Below are 14,902 nucleotides of genomic sequence, written 5' to 3' on the forward strand. Positions count from 1 at the left end.
GCTCCTACGATTTTCATTATTATAGAAATTAGTTTGAAAAATGGTAACAAATATCGAGGTTAATGTAAAGGATAAAGCGGGATTGTACTTGTGATTTCATATGCTTTATTAGTTTTGTTCTTCAGATAAACTTTTTTTTTTTTTAGCGGAGTACTCTGAATTACTGATCTTGAAATTCTGCCTTACTAGCAGAATTTTCTTTTTAGGGAATACATTCATTTTTTAAACAGGATGTACAGGATTTTTCTGCATGTGCTTTCAAGTCTAGTTACGAATCTTGCTTCTCTTTGTGGAATGTACATAGAGAGAATCAGTGTGTTAGGCATATGTGCACTCATGTTCTTTATACAAATTTGTTTCTAATGAATGTCATGATGGTTTTTCAGCACCTAACTGGTCAGCAAACTTTGATGTACCCATGGAGACTGCACATGGTGCCAGTCTGGATTCTGTTGGCTCTGCTGTGTGGAGTACTGAAGCACCTGTGCCAGCTAAAGAAACTGGCTGGGCTTCCTTTTCTGACTTCACATCCTCTCTGAGGTAAGAATGTTCGGTTATTCAGGGTGAGTTTGGTTTTCTTGGGGCGTCCATCTCTACACAAGCCTGTTGTGCTGGTGTATATAAAGTGTCTGAAGAGTGCCATGTGTTCTAACAGCATGTGTCTGTATGATCTCCCTTTCCAGGATGGGTGGGTCCTAGTGTTCTGGGGTTTTTTAACTTCATTTTGTTATGCAGCTGTGTTAACTAGATTAAGTAGTTCTGCATGATTTTGAGAACACCCAAGATAATGCTGTTCTTTTTTTTGGGTTGAACTCTACACTCTGCTGAAGTCTTGTGCTTATACTTAATCAAATAGATGTAAATTTTGAGTTGCCAAATATTGGCAGTCAAGAACTAATTCCTTCTCATATTGGAAGACTTTGCTTTTATACATTTGGCTTTTGACTTTCTCTCTGAGCTTTAAAACAGCTCAGATATAAAAGTAAGATTTTTTTCCAGCATAAAACAGTGTTGTTTCATGATTGAGGCAGGTAAATTGATAATCAAATTAAGGCCCTAGAAAATGAAGAATTGGAGTTGCCACATAACTGGATAGAAGAGACATTCTGTAAATGGTGAGATGTTTTTCAAGTGGCCAAATCTTGTCATCTGAATTTCTTTAGAATGAAAAACTTGTAGCTACACTGTATATAAAATAAAGTAGTGAAATCACTTTTGTAGCGGTTCATGACTGTGCTGGCAGTCTCAACAGAGAACTATCAAGTTGGAAAAATGCATTTAGCAAAACAGTTAAAAATATTTGGAAACACTGCAAGGAGCTGGTGATACATGTGTGCCTTAATTATTTGCCAGGGACATGTCCACTGGTAGTGGTAATGTAACAAGAACAAGTAAAAATAAAATGACCAGCAAACACCGTCAGCTCAGTTCTGATGCATTTTGCATTACTAAACTTCTATTTAGCATGTCTTTCCAGCACTCTTAGAAACAAACTTCTTGTAATTAATTTTCAGCATAGTTCTAGGCCTTATAGCTTTTGTAGAGAACCAATACTGTTTTAAGAACACTTCATTTTGCTATTCAGAAATGTTTCTAAAATTTTTTTACTCTCCCTAAAGCTCAAAAGACTCCTTAAGAAGTAATTCTCCTGTGGAAATGGAGACAAACACAGATCCAGGTGACCCCTTGAGTGCAAATACAACTACTCTGACAACACAGCTGGAGAGTAAGTAATCCGCATTCCCAAATGCAAAGAGCTTGTTTGTAGGAGTTGTACGTAAGAAAAATCTCTCTGAACTTTAAAATTTTAGGTTTTCAGAGAATCTTCTCTGGCTCTGGTGCTGTTCTGACAGGTATTAAAAGTGACTTTTCAAAGAATTTATAAACTATTTTAAATAGGTTCCAATTTAAAACAAGAGTCAGTGTTACTGATACCTCCAAAAAGTCTGCACATCATGAACAGAAAAGCATTACAAAGAAACAAAGTTTGTTGTGTTAGAGAATCTTCTCACCTGTGCATGCGTTTAGCTGAGCTGATGCTCAAAAAGAATGGTAGCCTCCAGTCTTGTCCTGTGTGGCAGTAGGCCAGTAGCCTCAGTGTGTTCAAACTTCTCCTTCCTGCTCATGCCTTTCTTCATAGTGAAGCCATCTTGGCTATGCATGCCCTAATTGTTTGTTCTATGTGTATGAATTGGTTCAAAGGACAAAAATACTTTAATGAGCTTTTTTTGTATCTATAATTACCAGAGAGAGTGAGAAGCGCAGGTGAGAAGTCCAGGCAGACTGGACATCCCAAAGATCTGTTGGTGCTTGGAAGCTTAGAGTCAAATTTTTACTGTGTAGACTTGTTCTGAATTTGACTGTACAGAAAAATAATTCCTCACCGTAATCCTACTAAGGCCTTGTTAAGGCAAAACTGTTGCAGTAACAATTGTATCAAAATGAAAGAAGCTACAGACTGTGCCTTTTTCTTAAGCCATCTGTAAGTAATACTCATGCTCTCTATGTGGCACTTGCAGAAAGGTGACATTCTCTGTAAGGCAGAATCAAGAAGTGTGCAAAACTGCAAAAATACTGTTCTTGATATAGAGGCTTAGTTTCTTTCACATGAAATAGAAACATAATCAGTCTTTTACTAAATTGCTTCTACTTCTACTTGTAGCCCCAGGAAGTGTTGCTATGGAGGCCAGCTCAGATGGAGAGGATGATGTGGAAAATGCAGACAAGGTAACAGAGACAGTGATGAATGGCAGCATGAAGGAGACACTGAGCCTAACTGTAGATGCCAAAACTGAAACTGCCGTTTTCAAAAGGTGAGAATGCCTATTTATTGTCTTTCCACCATGTAAATAGAATACTGTTGATGATACACTGTATCATCAAAGAGAGTTCTTCTTAAATGATAATTCCTGAGGTTTTAACTAGAAACCTTTCAAAGTAATTGTTCTGAAATTTGACTTCTAGTTACTATAACTTGCGACTTTACTTACCAACCCTTAGTTTCAGTGGAAGAAGACCAAGTATTATTAGCAGAAGACTGAGTCAACTTTTGTCCCTAATGCACATTATTGTGCATTTTTCATGTACAGATCTTTTAACATTGCACATCAAAACTAAGCTTTTAAAATTTTGCGCAGAATTCTTAGATTTGGATTGGAATTTCATTCTTCTCATCCAAGAGGATGGAAGACAAAAGTTGAAGACCAGCCAGGCACTGCTTTTGAATGTAGCTCTTCAGACACTGGGGTGATCACTGTTGGTGGTATGCATGGTGGTGTTAAATCTGTTCTGGGCTAGAGGTGGCACATGGCATTCTAGAGTAACTGGAAGAATAACTTCCTAATTTTGCTATCTTCTAATACAAAGATTCAGGAATAAGTGTCTTACAACACGGTCAAATTGTATATTATATGTATATCAACACTGTGATCCTTTTATGAGAAATAAAGCACATTTCAGTGTTGTCTACTTCATCCCATCTACTAAGATATTGTGATCTCAGATTTAGTGATCAGGTGTTTTCTATTTAGTATCAAATATTTATGTAGGGAAACAGAGGGTACAAACAGTATGACATGCAAAAATTTTGCCTTTATTGAAGCTGGTGTGTCCTGACTCTACCCTGATGTTGACAAATTGGAGCACATTGCTAGAGCATTTTGACATGCAACCCTCTTCTTCTTTTAAAATAACTTCCTAGTATCTGTCCCTGTTCTGGCTTTATATATGAAAAAGAAATTGTTAGTGTGTCTTGGAAGTTGCTTAAAAAAAAAAAAAACAACTTGAGTTGATTCCAGTATAAGAAACTTTTCCAGTGTTACTCCTTACATTGCCTGTTGTTTCAATTCATTTACTTCATTAGTGGTAGGAGATAATTCCTGAACCATCCAAAATTAATAGACATTGGAAACCAAACAGCTTTCCATCACTCTTGATTCCATCCTTTTGATTATCTGAGTGACTTCTTATGGTTTTTCAGCACAGAGGAGGGAAAATTTGTGACTGCACAGTGCTTCTAAATCGAATGGCATTGATAGAGGAATGAACCACAGCACTTTAGAGAAGTGTTAGGACTCTGTGCAGATCAATGTGACATGAAGCCATCCATAGTGCATTGCTGATTTAGTAAACAATGTGTCTGCTCTCCAGTTTGTTGTCTTTTGCACAATGTTTTTACATGGTCTTCACTCTTAGATGTTTACAAATTTGGTTTAGTTATCCATGGTGTCTTTAAACTTCTCCTTAAACTAGTTTAGCTCACGTGCACTTTCGAGTTGTGTGACTTGTGATACTGATGCAAAAATTAACATGAGGAGGCAGCATCTAGTGACAGTTCCTGCCTACCTTCGTGGAATTACCTGCTGGAACTGTAGTTAAAAGGACATAGAGGTGCAAAGGGAGGCAATATCATGGAATTGCCTCAGTCAGAAGGAGCCTTGAAAGTTTATCTGGTCCAGTCTTTTATGGGAAAGGGAGCCCAGATGAGGTTACCAGGGTTTCTGTCCAATTGTATATTGAAAACTTCTAGTAATGGGGACTCTGGGGTCTTGGTTTGGGAAGGAAATGTTAAAGAAACATACAAAGGGGCTCAAAGATGAGGTCTTACATGTTGAGACTCTTGTACTCTGATAGAGATATGCAGCTTCATAGTGAGTCAATGTTCAAGTGGCATTTTTTAAAACCAACTTGCTGGGAAAAGTTCTAAATTAAGGGACATTTAGAGTGGTGAGGGGAAGTCCTCCTCTGGCCTGTTTGCCTTTAAAAGTGGATGCTTTCAGACTTCAGCTTTATCTAGGTTTCTGTCAATAGAAAATTGATGGTGTTGAAGTCAACATTGAGGGGATTTATAAGTGCAGTAGTTAATTGATGGAAAGCTGCAAAGGACAAAAATGTGATTTCTGAACTTAGTTCAGAGGGAAGAACAAGTAGGAAAAATAAAAAAACCCTAGGACATCACTTTCAGTGGTGATGGGGACAAGTATTTTTATTTGGAAGGAATGTGAAGAGTATCAAGGCAAGTGAGATGGGGAGATTAGTTGGGGGAAATTTGATGAGAGATTGCAATGCAAAAGACAGTATTTTTGCAGGCTCTGCAGGATAGAAGGAGAAAAGAGAAGGATTCATTGAAATGTAAAGGACCCATGGAAAGGAGAACTGTGAGAATAGGAAGAAAACCAACAGAGGAGATTGGCACTTCTTGAATAAATAGATTTGTTGCCACAGAGGTATAAGATTGATGTTTGTCTACTTCAGAGCTACTTTATAACTATCTTTTGCAGGTATATATGCTCAAATTTGTATTTTAGTTCGCTCATAATGGTGTGATTGAGGTGGAAGAGGGTGGAGTAGACAGAAAAGTTTGGGTTTAGAGGCAAACCAGAAGATTTGTTAGCTAATGATTTTGAGGCTGCTTGGTTACATGGTGCTGTCTTACATAGTGTGACTGTACAGCTTTTTCACTGAACTTTGTTTTTGTCTACAAGAGGAAGTTTGTGAAGTAGATTGGGCTGCAGTCTTTGTACCCCATAAACCATGCACAGTATTCACTGTGGAGTTACTAGTAAGTTTATATATAAGATAGTGATGAGTTAATGATTTTGCTGGTATGTTTCATGGACAGACGTTACTAATGCCGGTTTCTGAGGGAATCTTGAATTTCTTTTATACTTTCTTCCATTTTTGCATACTTCTGGCTTCAGAGTGTTGAAATCCTATCGGTATGTATAGTAAAGGATTGTGATCATTATCACTTCAGGCATCACATACATTCCTTTTTTCCTTTCTGATCTTATTTGCAATCACTGTGTTTCCTGCCCTTTTATCCAGTCAAGTTTTAATGGATGTAAACACCAGTGCATCATTAGGTGTTTGTAAAGTCTAGAGCCATGTGCTTGATCTTCATGTTGCAGTCATAACTTAAAATCCATTTGCATGTGAAATATGGACCCCGTCTCAGTTTTCTCCTGTTGCCTGAAATTCCCTGTAAATAAACTTCAAGGTTAAATACATGAAATAACTTATTATTGTTTTGTTTTGTTTTCTAAGTGAGGAAGGAAAATTGACTACCTCGCAGGATCCTTCTTGTAAATATGTAGTAGAAGAGAATACAGAGGTTGCAGAGGAGGTCCCTTCAGGTCTTCAGCCTACTAACAGCAGTCCAGAACAGAGGTAACTGCATTCAAGGATGTTTTCAATTCTCTAAATAGCAGTTTGTGTGCTTTTCTAAAAGGATTGATCTAAAGAGATTGAGTTTAGCTCAGTCTAAAAATCTGTTTGCTTTTATTTTATTAAATTCTCACAAGTTGAGTTTTCAGTTGATTCTGAGATTCCTGTGTCATCAAAGGTGTATTTTTCTTGCAGGAAGTTGTAAATATCCCCATTCTGTGACACTGTTACCAACTTAGAATAATGAATTGAACTGCATGTTCTGATTATACTGTATATAGACTAAAAAGATATTAGCATGTTTGACAAATTTAGATTCTGGTTTTTAAGACTTGTTTATGAGCCAGTATTTAACTAGATCCTTTCTTCTAATTTCCTGCTCTGCATAAATCTCAAACTTGATCAAGAAGGGCATTTTGATCAGAAAAAAACAGTCCTGCATACTTAAAGTGGGGAAACCCAAAAACTCTTTCACAGTTTCTCCTAGAGATGCTGTCTTTATCAAGATACCAATATTTTTTTAATGCTGATAAGCATTAAATCGTAGGGAAGAAGTCCTTGGGTACTAGGTGATTATCTTTTCAGTAAAGATGCTTGTCTGAGTCAACAGAGGGTTTTCAGAGCTAGCAGTTTGCTAGACTGCCTTTAGGTTGTGGGAAATCTCAAGGAACTCTTTTCACTGAATCCTGCTGGCTTCAGCAAAGCTCAGAACTTTCTCTAAAGGTGGCTGTTGCAGTAGATCCTCATAAGCACAGGATAAATACCAAGATAAACCTAATGGTGCTTTTGGGGCTCCATGTACATATGACTAGTGGAAGGGGTCCCCTAGGTAGGTCTCTGGCTGGTGGCTAGCAGGAGTAATCTCTGCTAGGAGCCCTGCTCTGACATGGACTTCTTCCCAGTTGATAAGGGAGTGATGGTTGTGCAGACTGTCACACTTCCTGTCCATGCAACATTTGTTTCTTACCTTCCAGGTTTCTCTAAAAAGTGTTCGCTTTTGTCTAGTCGTGTCTTTTCTCTAATGTTGACATGTTTTTTAAAAAGTGTTTTTAGAGCTTAGCAGCCAAAGACTTAGCTAGGGGGCTCCTGCTGGTCATGTGCATGTAGAGCACGGACCCCAGAGTGGCTTCTCTGTGATGTCCACCATCAGAGAACAGGAGTTACAGGTAACTTTCCTCATCTGTAGTTTCAAGCAGTATTTGCATTCTTTAAGGGAATCTTCAGATGTATTCCATAGACTTGCCCTGAATGGAAGCTGAGATTTTTTTGCCTTTGTTGCTTGCATATTTCTAATGTCCTCATGCATTGGTTTGATCTCTTTGTGCCAGTCCAGAGCAACTGAGCCCGTGTTGACACTAAATTTTTATCAAGAAATGTGTATACTGTTACTGTTTTCGCTCTTGTAGGTTTGCTCTCCATTTTCTTCCATACTTCATGTACGTTTCATCCTAATGGACTGACATTCAAAATATTTGTGAAAGGCTCTTAGTAGGTTAGATTAATAACTAAAGCAACTTTTTAAGATGCTGTTGTTTTTCCAGTTGTGTCTTAGCTGCTGTCTTTCCAGTGCAACCTTAAATACTCCTGGTATCATATTTTGCCTCACAGAATAAGATTTGGATAAGTATCAGAAATGTGCTCTTTATTAGTAATTCTCTGAGGTGCCATGTCTCTAGAGATCACTTATTATCTCAGTTAATGAAGATCACACATTCTTCAGTGGTGTGCTCAGTTAATTGAGTGCTTAATTAGGAAATAAGGACTCCAGAAATGCTGGACTGCAGAAGATAATTGGGATGAGCATGTTATTAACACATTTCCTTCCTTCGGTTCACAGCTTATGCTACACAGGATCTGGGTTTGTTGGTTTTTGGTTTGGTTTTTATTGCATTTACCTGAATTTGCTTTAAATTTTTCTTGTGTACTTAAATTTCTTTTTTTTTGGCCTCATAGGACTGATCAACACACTCATTTAGGAGAGGCATCTGTTAATGGCCCTGTATGATATGTGATGTCTACTACCTTGGCTGAAGAGAAAGAACTGATATCCAGGTGTTTGAGTGTTTCTTGAGGATATCATCTAGACCCTGTTGAAGCCAGTCACTGCTGCACTAATTTCGCAAGGAATCAGGACCAGCAACATTTATATTCTAGATTTTAAGACACTGTACAGAAATTCATAAGTGTAAAAATATTGCACATTGAGAAATACCAATAATTTTTGCGTATGTTTATATTGTATTGTTCTAAATAACGGGGGGCCTGTGAAATAAGATCCTGCTACCCATGTAATGATGACAGTAGTGTTACTATAGTTAAAATGGCTGTAAGAATAGTTTTATAAAAAAGTGAATACAAAAATCTAATGTATTTGAGACATAACTATTTGACGATTAGTGTGACCAAAGTATTTAGCAGTTTTCTTACATTTTTCACCTTGTAAAAAAGAAAAAGAAAATTCATGTTTTTTCTGAAACTGAAATGCCCTATAAATGTTATTTTGGTTGGTTTAGCTTACAAAAGTGATTTAAATAAGAATTTTTTGGTGTTCAACATTTTACAACAGGTTTTTTAATTGGTAATTGTTTTCTGTATTGTTCAAAACAGATCAAAAAATGTAAGTCTATTGGTAGAGATTTAAAGTATTTATTGCAACAGCTTAGTTGACAAATTGATGTTACTGTAAAGCCATATGTTCTGTTAAGTCTAGTTTGCTTGAAATAATACCTTCCGGGTGAAACACTAGAATATTTGGAGTGCACATGGCTTGTTGTGTTTAAGTGGTTCACCTGCCTTTAAACAGTTCACCAGGATTTAGTTTAATTCCAAGCATTATACAATGGAACATTTCAGAACAATCTGCGTATTTAAAACGCTGTAATCCTTTTAGACAAGTCAAGTAAAAGAAATGCTCATGCTGCTAATATAATTACAGTACCTGCATTTTAAAAGTAAATAGTGTTTTTAATACAAATTTTGGCAGCAGAGCATGTTAATTGGTAATTTCACTGTACTGATCTGTGTGAGGCTTTCATTTGTATGTTCTAAACCAGTTTTTTCACAGCTGGTTTGTGTATATATATAGTGATTATGGAAACTAATTCTGTGTAATTTATAATTTTCTATGTCAGTGTAAAATTCCAACAGCCTTCTCAAACAAACAGAAGCAATATACTGTATATTGCCACATTGTCTGGTGAAAGGGTTAAAATACTCCTGCACTTTTAGACGCAAAACCATTTTTGTTTCTGTAATAGTTATATTCATTTATTTTTTACATCATTTGTTTTCCTGACCAGTATTTAAAGCCAAAAGGATATTCTAAACAATGGCCAATGATTTATTTTAGAAGGCGTCCCAAACAACGTGCCTAAACATTACATTGCATTCAGAAATAAAAATCCCACATGTATGTCACTGCCCTTATTGCTTTCTCTTTTGCATTTTCTGCAAGGTTTAGTGCACTTGTCCTTGGAAGTTTTTGCAAACTGATCAGTTGTGTGAAAATGTAAAATCACAATATCATAAGTGGAATTGGTAACTATGGTTGCCCTTTTATTTGTACTTTATAAATGATGGAATCCAGTCAGTTTCTAAGTTTTCTTTATCAGTTCAGAATTACTTTCAGATCAGCTTGACCAAAACCATTTTGTGTGTTAGCTTTAAGGTTGGCAGCTGTCCTCCTGTCACTTTGATCTGTCACTGAACAAGCAGCTTTGGAAACAAAACTGCTCTTTTTGACACAGGCATTGGAGTCAAGTAAAAATTCCAAATACAGGCAAGCAGCAAGTTGGTTTGCGTAAGTTTGATGTTAGTAAGGAGAAAAACTTGAGTCCTTTCCAGTGGAACTATTTGTCCCTTGCTAAAAAGTTGTTTTATCTAGCTCTGTAGCCATGAAAACGGAGAACACAGCAGATGAAATTGAATCTGGGCCCTGTTGCCTTCAGTTCAGCAGTCTTCTATTTGTCCTTCTGTTTGTGAACTGTCATATCAGTCCAATGTTTTGAGGAAGTGTAGGGTGTGTTTTACCCACTCTCTCTATGACTTGGACAAGGAATCCTGAACTTGAAAGCATTGGAGGTGTGTTTGGGGAGGTGAGGGTGTATGGGTGTGTGTAAACACACCTCTTTTGCCGTCTTTTATCGTCACCACTGCTGCTGTGCTGCTCACATGGCCTTACAAAGGTTTGAACATAGGGCGAGAGTCCTGAAAGGCTGTTACCCAGCCTGTTTAATCAGATTTGACTTGCATACAGTGGGATTTGAGTCTTCTTTATGAAAAGGTATTTTAATGCATTTGCAGGTGGACTGAAGTCTTAACACCTTTGTACAGGTTTGAGTTCCTACAGTGATTTTAGCAGCAATTAGGATGAAATGAGCTTGCTTTGCAAGACTTGTCCACTGCCACATACCACAGTGCTCTTTGAAATGGCTAGAGGCTCAGTCACTTGAAACTGAATAATGGTGTCAGTTGATGTCAATGGGCAGTGGATTTAACCCTCAGGCTTTCTCTGGTAAAGGATTTTTTTACTCAAGCAAGAGTCTTTTTCAAAAGTGGCTAGACCAGTACTATCTGTAGTAGAGCATTGCCTCTTCCCACTTGGCAGAGTGGATGAATCATGCCTTCTTGACCAGTGAAACCATTCTTTTTAAGTGTAAGCCCTGAGTTAGTTTTATAGCAAGATTGTTCCATTTAAGTAAAAGTGTAAGTCATCATCTTGACTAACATTGCTCTTAATTCACTGAAAAGATAACAGGATAGTGGAAACAATCTCGTTATGTTGTTGTACATGGAATCCCGCGTGACCATGCTCTTGAGTGAAGTCTACATTTTTGCACCTATTAAACCTTGTATCTACCTCTTGAAAACAGAGAGTTCTGTGTTGTCATCTGCATATTTCTGTGGAAACTTTCTGTGACATTCATTCTCTGTGTGAAATCCATTGAGGAGACTTGTGAGGAAGATGAATCAGATTCTTACTGTCATTCATTATAAACTTATCTTTCTGTTTAAATTTTAAAGCATTAATTTCCTCGGAGATTTTGTTTTCTGACATGTCTCATACAGTTATATCAGGAAGTACTTACTGTATATAACTGGTGCTATTAATAGATTTAATCACTTCTGGCTGTCTCAGAATAAATAGTGCTTTCTCCAGTGTAGCATAAATGCTTTGAATTTCATTATGAAAGTGTCTGTATTGTTTTCCAAACCAGGATGGAAAATGACTGTTACTGTAGCAGCAAAACACCCTTTTTTGGTAAAGGTTTTAATGTCTTGTCTTTTAGTTTCTGCATCTTACTTGCCATCAGGTAAGCATTTGGCATCTTCCTGTTCCATTGTCGTTTGAATATGTAAGGTTACAGCATGGAAGGAGAGGAGGCAATAAAATTAAAATAAAAAATATTCTTATTATAAAGATAAGAGGCATTTTTCTGTCTCCTTTAGGTAGGACAATTCATGACATTTTTTGGACTTGCTCAGACCAGGTTTTGTTACTTGTTTCAAATTGTGATTTGCCCTGTGTTTAGTCTTGGTTAATGTCTTGGATGTAATCACACTTCTAATGCTATCCAAAGGAAATCTGTGTACTTCTTACTCTGCTGCCACAAGCTAAAGCACTGAGACCCAAACTTTACCTTGTGTTTTGCTGATGGTGTCTTTCAGAATTTCTCTTTTAGATGAGTCTGGGTTTAGTGTTTTCGTATTTTTTTATTGGAGAGGGGAATGTTTTCTGTATTTCTGTCTTTTCTAAGTCACTAAGTACCTTGCAAATTGAGATGGGATTCCCTTTATCTCTCTGGCCATATCTTAAATACTGTAATTCTGATTGTAGGGCCTCATTCTGGATTTGAGTTGTGTGTGGTGTGGGTGCTTGCCTGTGGTCTGTGTTTTCTGTGTCTCAAATCATGATTCTGAAGATGGTAATTTAGCTGATGAGTGTCTGTTGGCATAGAGCCACCCAGAGTAAGAAAGCTGCACCTTGCCTCCCTGTGTTTGTGTAGATTTTGTAGCTCATGTCCCATGAGATACAATGTTCGCCCATTTGCGCAGGGGAAGTTTATCTGGTTGTCTCACTTCTTTGATCTGTGGGTGATATTTAGGTAGATGGATGTTTGATTCTCAAGGGTCTAACAGACATAATTTTTTCAGATGGTACCTGAACCTGTTACGGGTTAGTTATGTCTACTTTTAAACTCCACTACGTGCCACACTTCTGTCTTTCTTACACCTTACACACATCTATCTTCCATTCCCCTTGTCTATGCTAGTTGTCTATCAAAGATTATCACAATTTCACCTTGGGTAATGCACTAGTCTGGGTCTTTTGGAAGCGCACTGAAGCCTGACTGCAGACATTGTAAATAAAACCTGCTTTTCCTTACACCAAACAGAATTAAGTGTTTGGGAAATCACTCTGCTATTTTTTCAGATGAAAGATAAAAAATGTTGACTGTCTTCTACTGATTCTTGTGTCAGATAGAGGCACGAGATCGCTAAGATAAGCTAGAACTGCTAAAATTCAAGTGACCTTGTTTCTGTTGTTGGGAGTTCTCCAAAGCACCTTTCCTCCTGTATCTTTATAGAAACATTTGTTAATGCTGTATTTGTTAAAAAGAGTTGGATTTCTTTAGTCTCTGCTGAATTTAGAATTCTGTGATGTGCTTTCAGATGATAAGGGCTCTGCTTTGGAGTGAGCTGTGGAGGACTGTGTATATTAACAGACAAGGTAGTAACAAGGAACAGTGAGATATTTGTGGGACTGTTGGGCCCTGTTGTTTCTCTTTAGTCCCTTCAGAATAAAGTAGCTTGAAAAGATAAAAGGGCTGATGAAATGTGCCACTTTTCTTTTTAATGTTAGTACTTTGCTTGTCTAGTTCGAACTACTCTGAAGATAAATCTCTGAACTTGCAAAGTGGTAGGTGACTTCCTGGTAAGTAAATTGTTTCAAGCTTTAGTTACACAGTTCATTTGGAATTCATACTTATTTCTATGTACAAGCACTGAAAACAGTTTTTAGGTGAACGATTTAAATAAATATGTATAGATTCACACCTGTGTGCATGCACATCAGTGTGTAGGATACATTCTCTCAGCATGGCTGGTGCAGTGCCCGTGGGGCATTTCCAAAGTGCACTGAACTGTAGAATACCAGGAAGAATGAATAACAGGTTACAGCCCATTCTAAAGCATTTCAGGCTTGTGTCTGCATGTGCAGACATTGTCAGTGGTCTCTGGCCAGACTGAAGGTATCTTGATGGGAGGAGGATCTCGTGCCTCTGGTGTTGGAGGCAAACTTCAGCTTTTGTCAGATGATTTCTCTGATGCTCTCTTAGTCCAGCTACTTGACAGATATGAGCCTGTAGTGAGGCATATCCAACTGGGAGTCTCTTTTACAATCTCAGTTGCAGTCTGGAATGGAGTAACTCAGGGAAGGACTTGGATTGTAAAACTGAGTGCAGGGCAAGGGTTGTGTTAAGCATGACTTTGTACATGTGCATGCTTGGTGCTCTTACATCCGAGGTGTTCTCCAGTATCCTTTTTTGTCGTGTAGGAAGGCATGGACTGTGTGTTGACTAACCAGTTCCTTCAGTGAGTGGAGTAGATGCTGCTTCTGGATACATATTCATGCCAAGTGTCTAGAAAGGAATCAAGAAAGTGATGGTGGTGTAGTGTGACACTTGTACAGAAACTAGATCATCTAGTCACATTAAAACGTTTATTGGGAGCAAGAAGTCTTTGTGTTCACAAGGGTGTAAAAAGGTTATAGGTAGGCAACACTCACATGGAAAGGTGATTCCTTTCATGTATCAGGATACTGGCTTGAACAAAATAAAGCAGGGAAATGGCAAAGCTTTGATTGCAGGGGAAGGCAAATTGAAGTTCTTAATCTCAAGCAAGGCCTCGTTTCACTTCTTGGTCATTGTAGCACTTCAGTGAGGTAAAAAAAGATGAAAACTTTCTGGCTGCCTGCCTGTGAAATAATGCATTACTCTAAACAAGAATCCTCAAATGGCCTTGGGCTCCTGGGAGAATTCTTTTTCATAATTCATGGAAGTGATGTTTGTGGCACATTATTCACAAAGGGAAAAGACTGACGTTGTGAGTTGCAATAGGAGAATACACACTAACGAAATCCTCTGAATAAGTTGTGTAATGAAGTCAGAATTTATACTCGTGGTGTGGCTGTGTTGTGTAAGTGACATCTAGCCCTGAATATGAGGATTCAGAAACTTGAATGCTGCTACTAGACAAAATTAGATTGTTGGTTTTGTGTTAACATCAGTTGTTTTATGAAACCTTCCTCTGTCTAAACTTGCTGTGAGGACTGTGAATTTAGTCTTCATTTACTCATAAAAGATAAAACTGATAATATGGCATGTTTGAAAGAGTAACAAGTTAATTTTTAAGATTATTTTTGTGACTATCATAATGTCCAGCCATATATGCCATCAAGGTATTCCACAGGCACTTACCTGACTGTAGGACTTAGTATGGCCTTTAGACTTCTGATTTGTTCCAGCTTTAAAACAAACCAGTATTTCACTGCTTGAAGACTGATATCTATCTCTGACAGTCTTCACTGTATGTTTTTATGACAAAAAAGCTTTTTTGACCTCAGAGCAGAAAGGGTAATGGAGCAAGAATGACTTGTTCGTAAACAATCTATGGCCTTGATATGTGCTACAAACCTGTAAGAATGTCTTAGAAACTCAAAAATAAGCATTTCTGTTAG

At 37.6% G+C, this 14,902-nt stretch overlaps 1 protein-coding gene across 6 annotated transcripts in view; it reads left to right on the forward strand.

The window, feature by feature from the left end:
- Nucleotides 1-9,754, forward strand: part of PPP6R3 (protein phosphatase 6 regulatory subunit 3) — a 51,110-nt gene extending 41,356 nt beyond the window's left edge. For 3 of the 6 annotated variants that reach the window (XM_066187823.1, XM_066187822.1, XM_066187826.1), the window contains 6 exons: nucleotides 387-540; nucleotides 1,620-1,726; nucleotides 2,663-2,813; nucleotides 5,700-5,717; nucleotides 6,046-6,168; nucleotides 8,119-9,754. In XM_066187823.1, the coding sequence (XP_066043920.1) occupies nucleotides 387-540; nucleotides 1,620-1,726; nucleotides 2,663-2,813; nucleotides 5,700-5,717; nucleotides 6,046-6,168; nucleotides 8,119-8,170 (605 nt within the window). In that variant the 3' untranslated portion in view covers nucleotides 8,171-9,754. The remainder of the gene's footprint in view (nucleotides 1-386; nucleotides 541-1,619; nucleotides 1,727-2,662; nucleotides 2,814-5,699; nucleotides 5,718-6,045; nucleotides 6,169-8,118) is intronic. The other 3 variants (XM_066187824.1, XM_066187825.1, XM_066187827.1) reach the window with 1 other exon arrangement.
- Nucleotides 9,755-14,902: the final 5,148 nt, after the last annotated feature.

The sequence above is a fragment of the Chamaea fasciata genome, unplaced genomic scaffold, assembly GCF_029207755.1.
Source record: "Chamaea fasciata isolate MVZ Bird 193981 ecotype frontalis unplaced genomic scaffold, bChaFas1.0.hap1 SCAF_7, whole genome shotgun sequence".
In the NCBI taxonomy this organism is placed as follows: domain Eukaryota; kingdom Metazoa; phylum Chordata; class Aves; order Passeriformes; family Sylviidae; genus Chamaea; species Chamaea fasciata.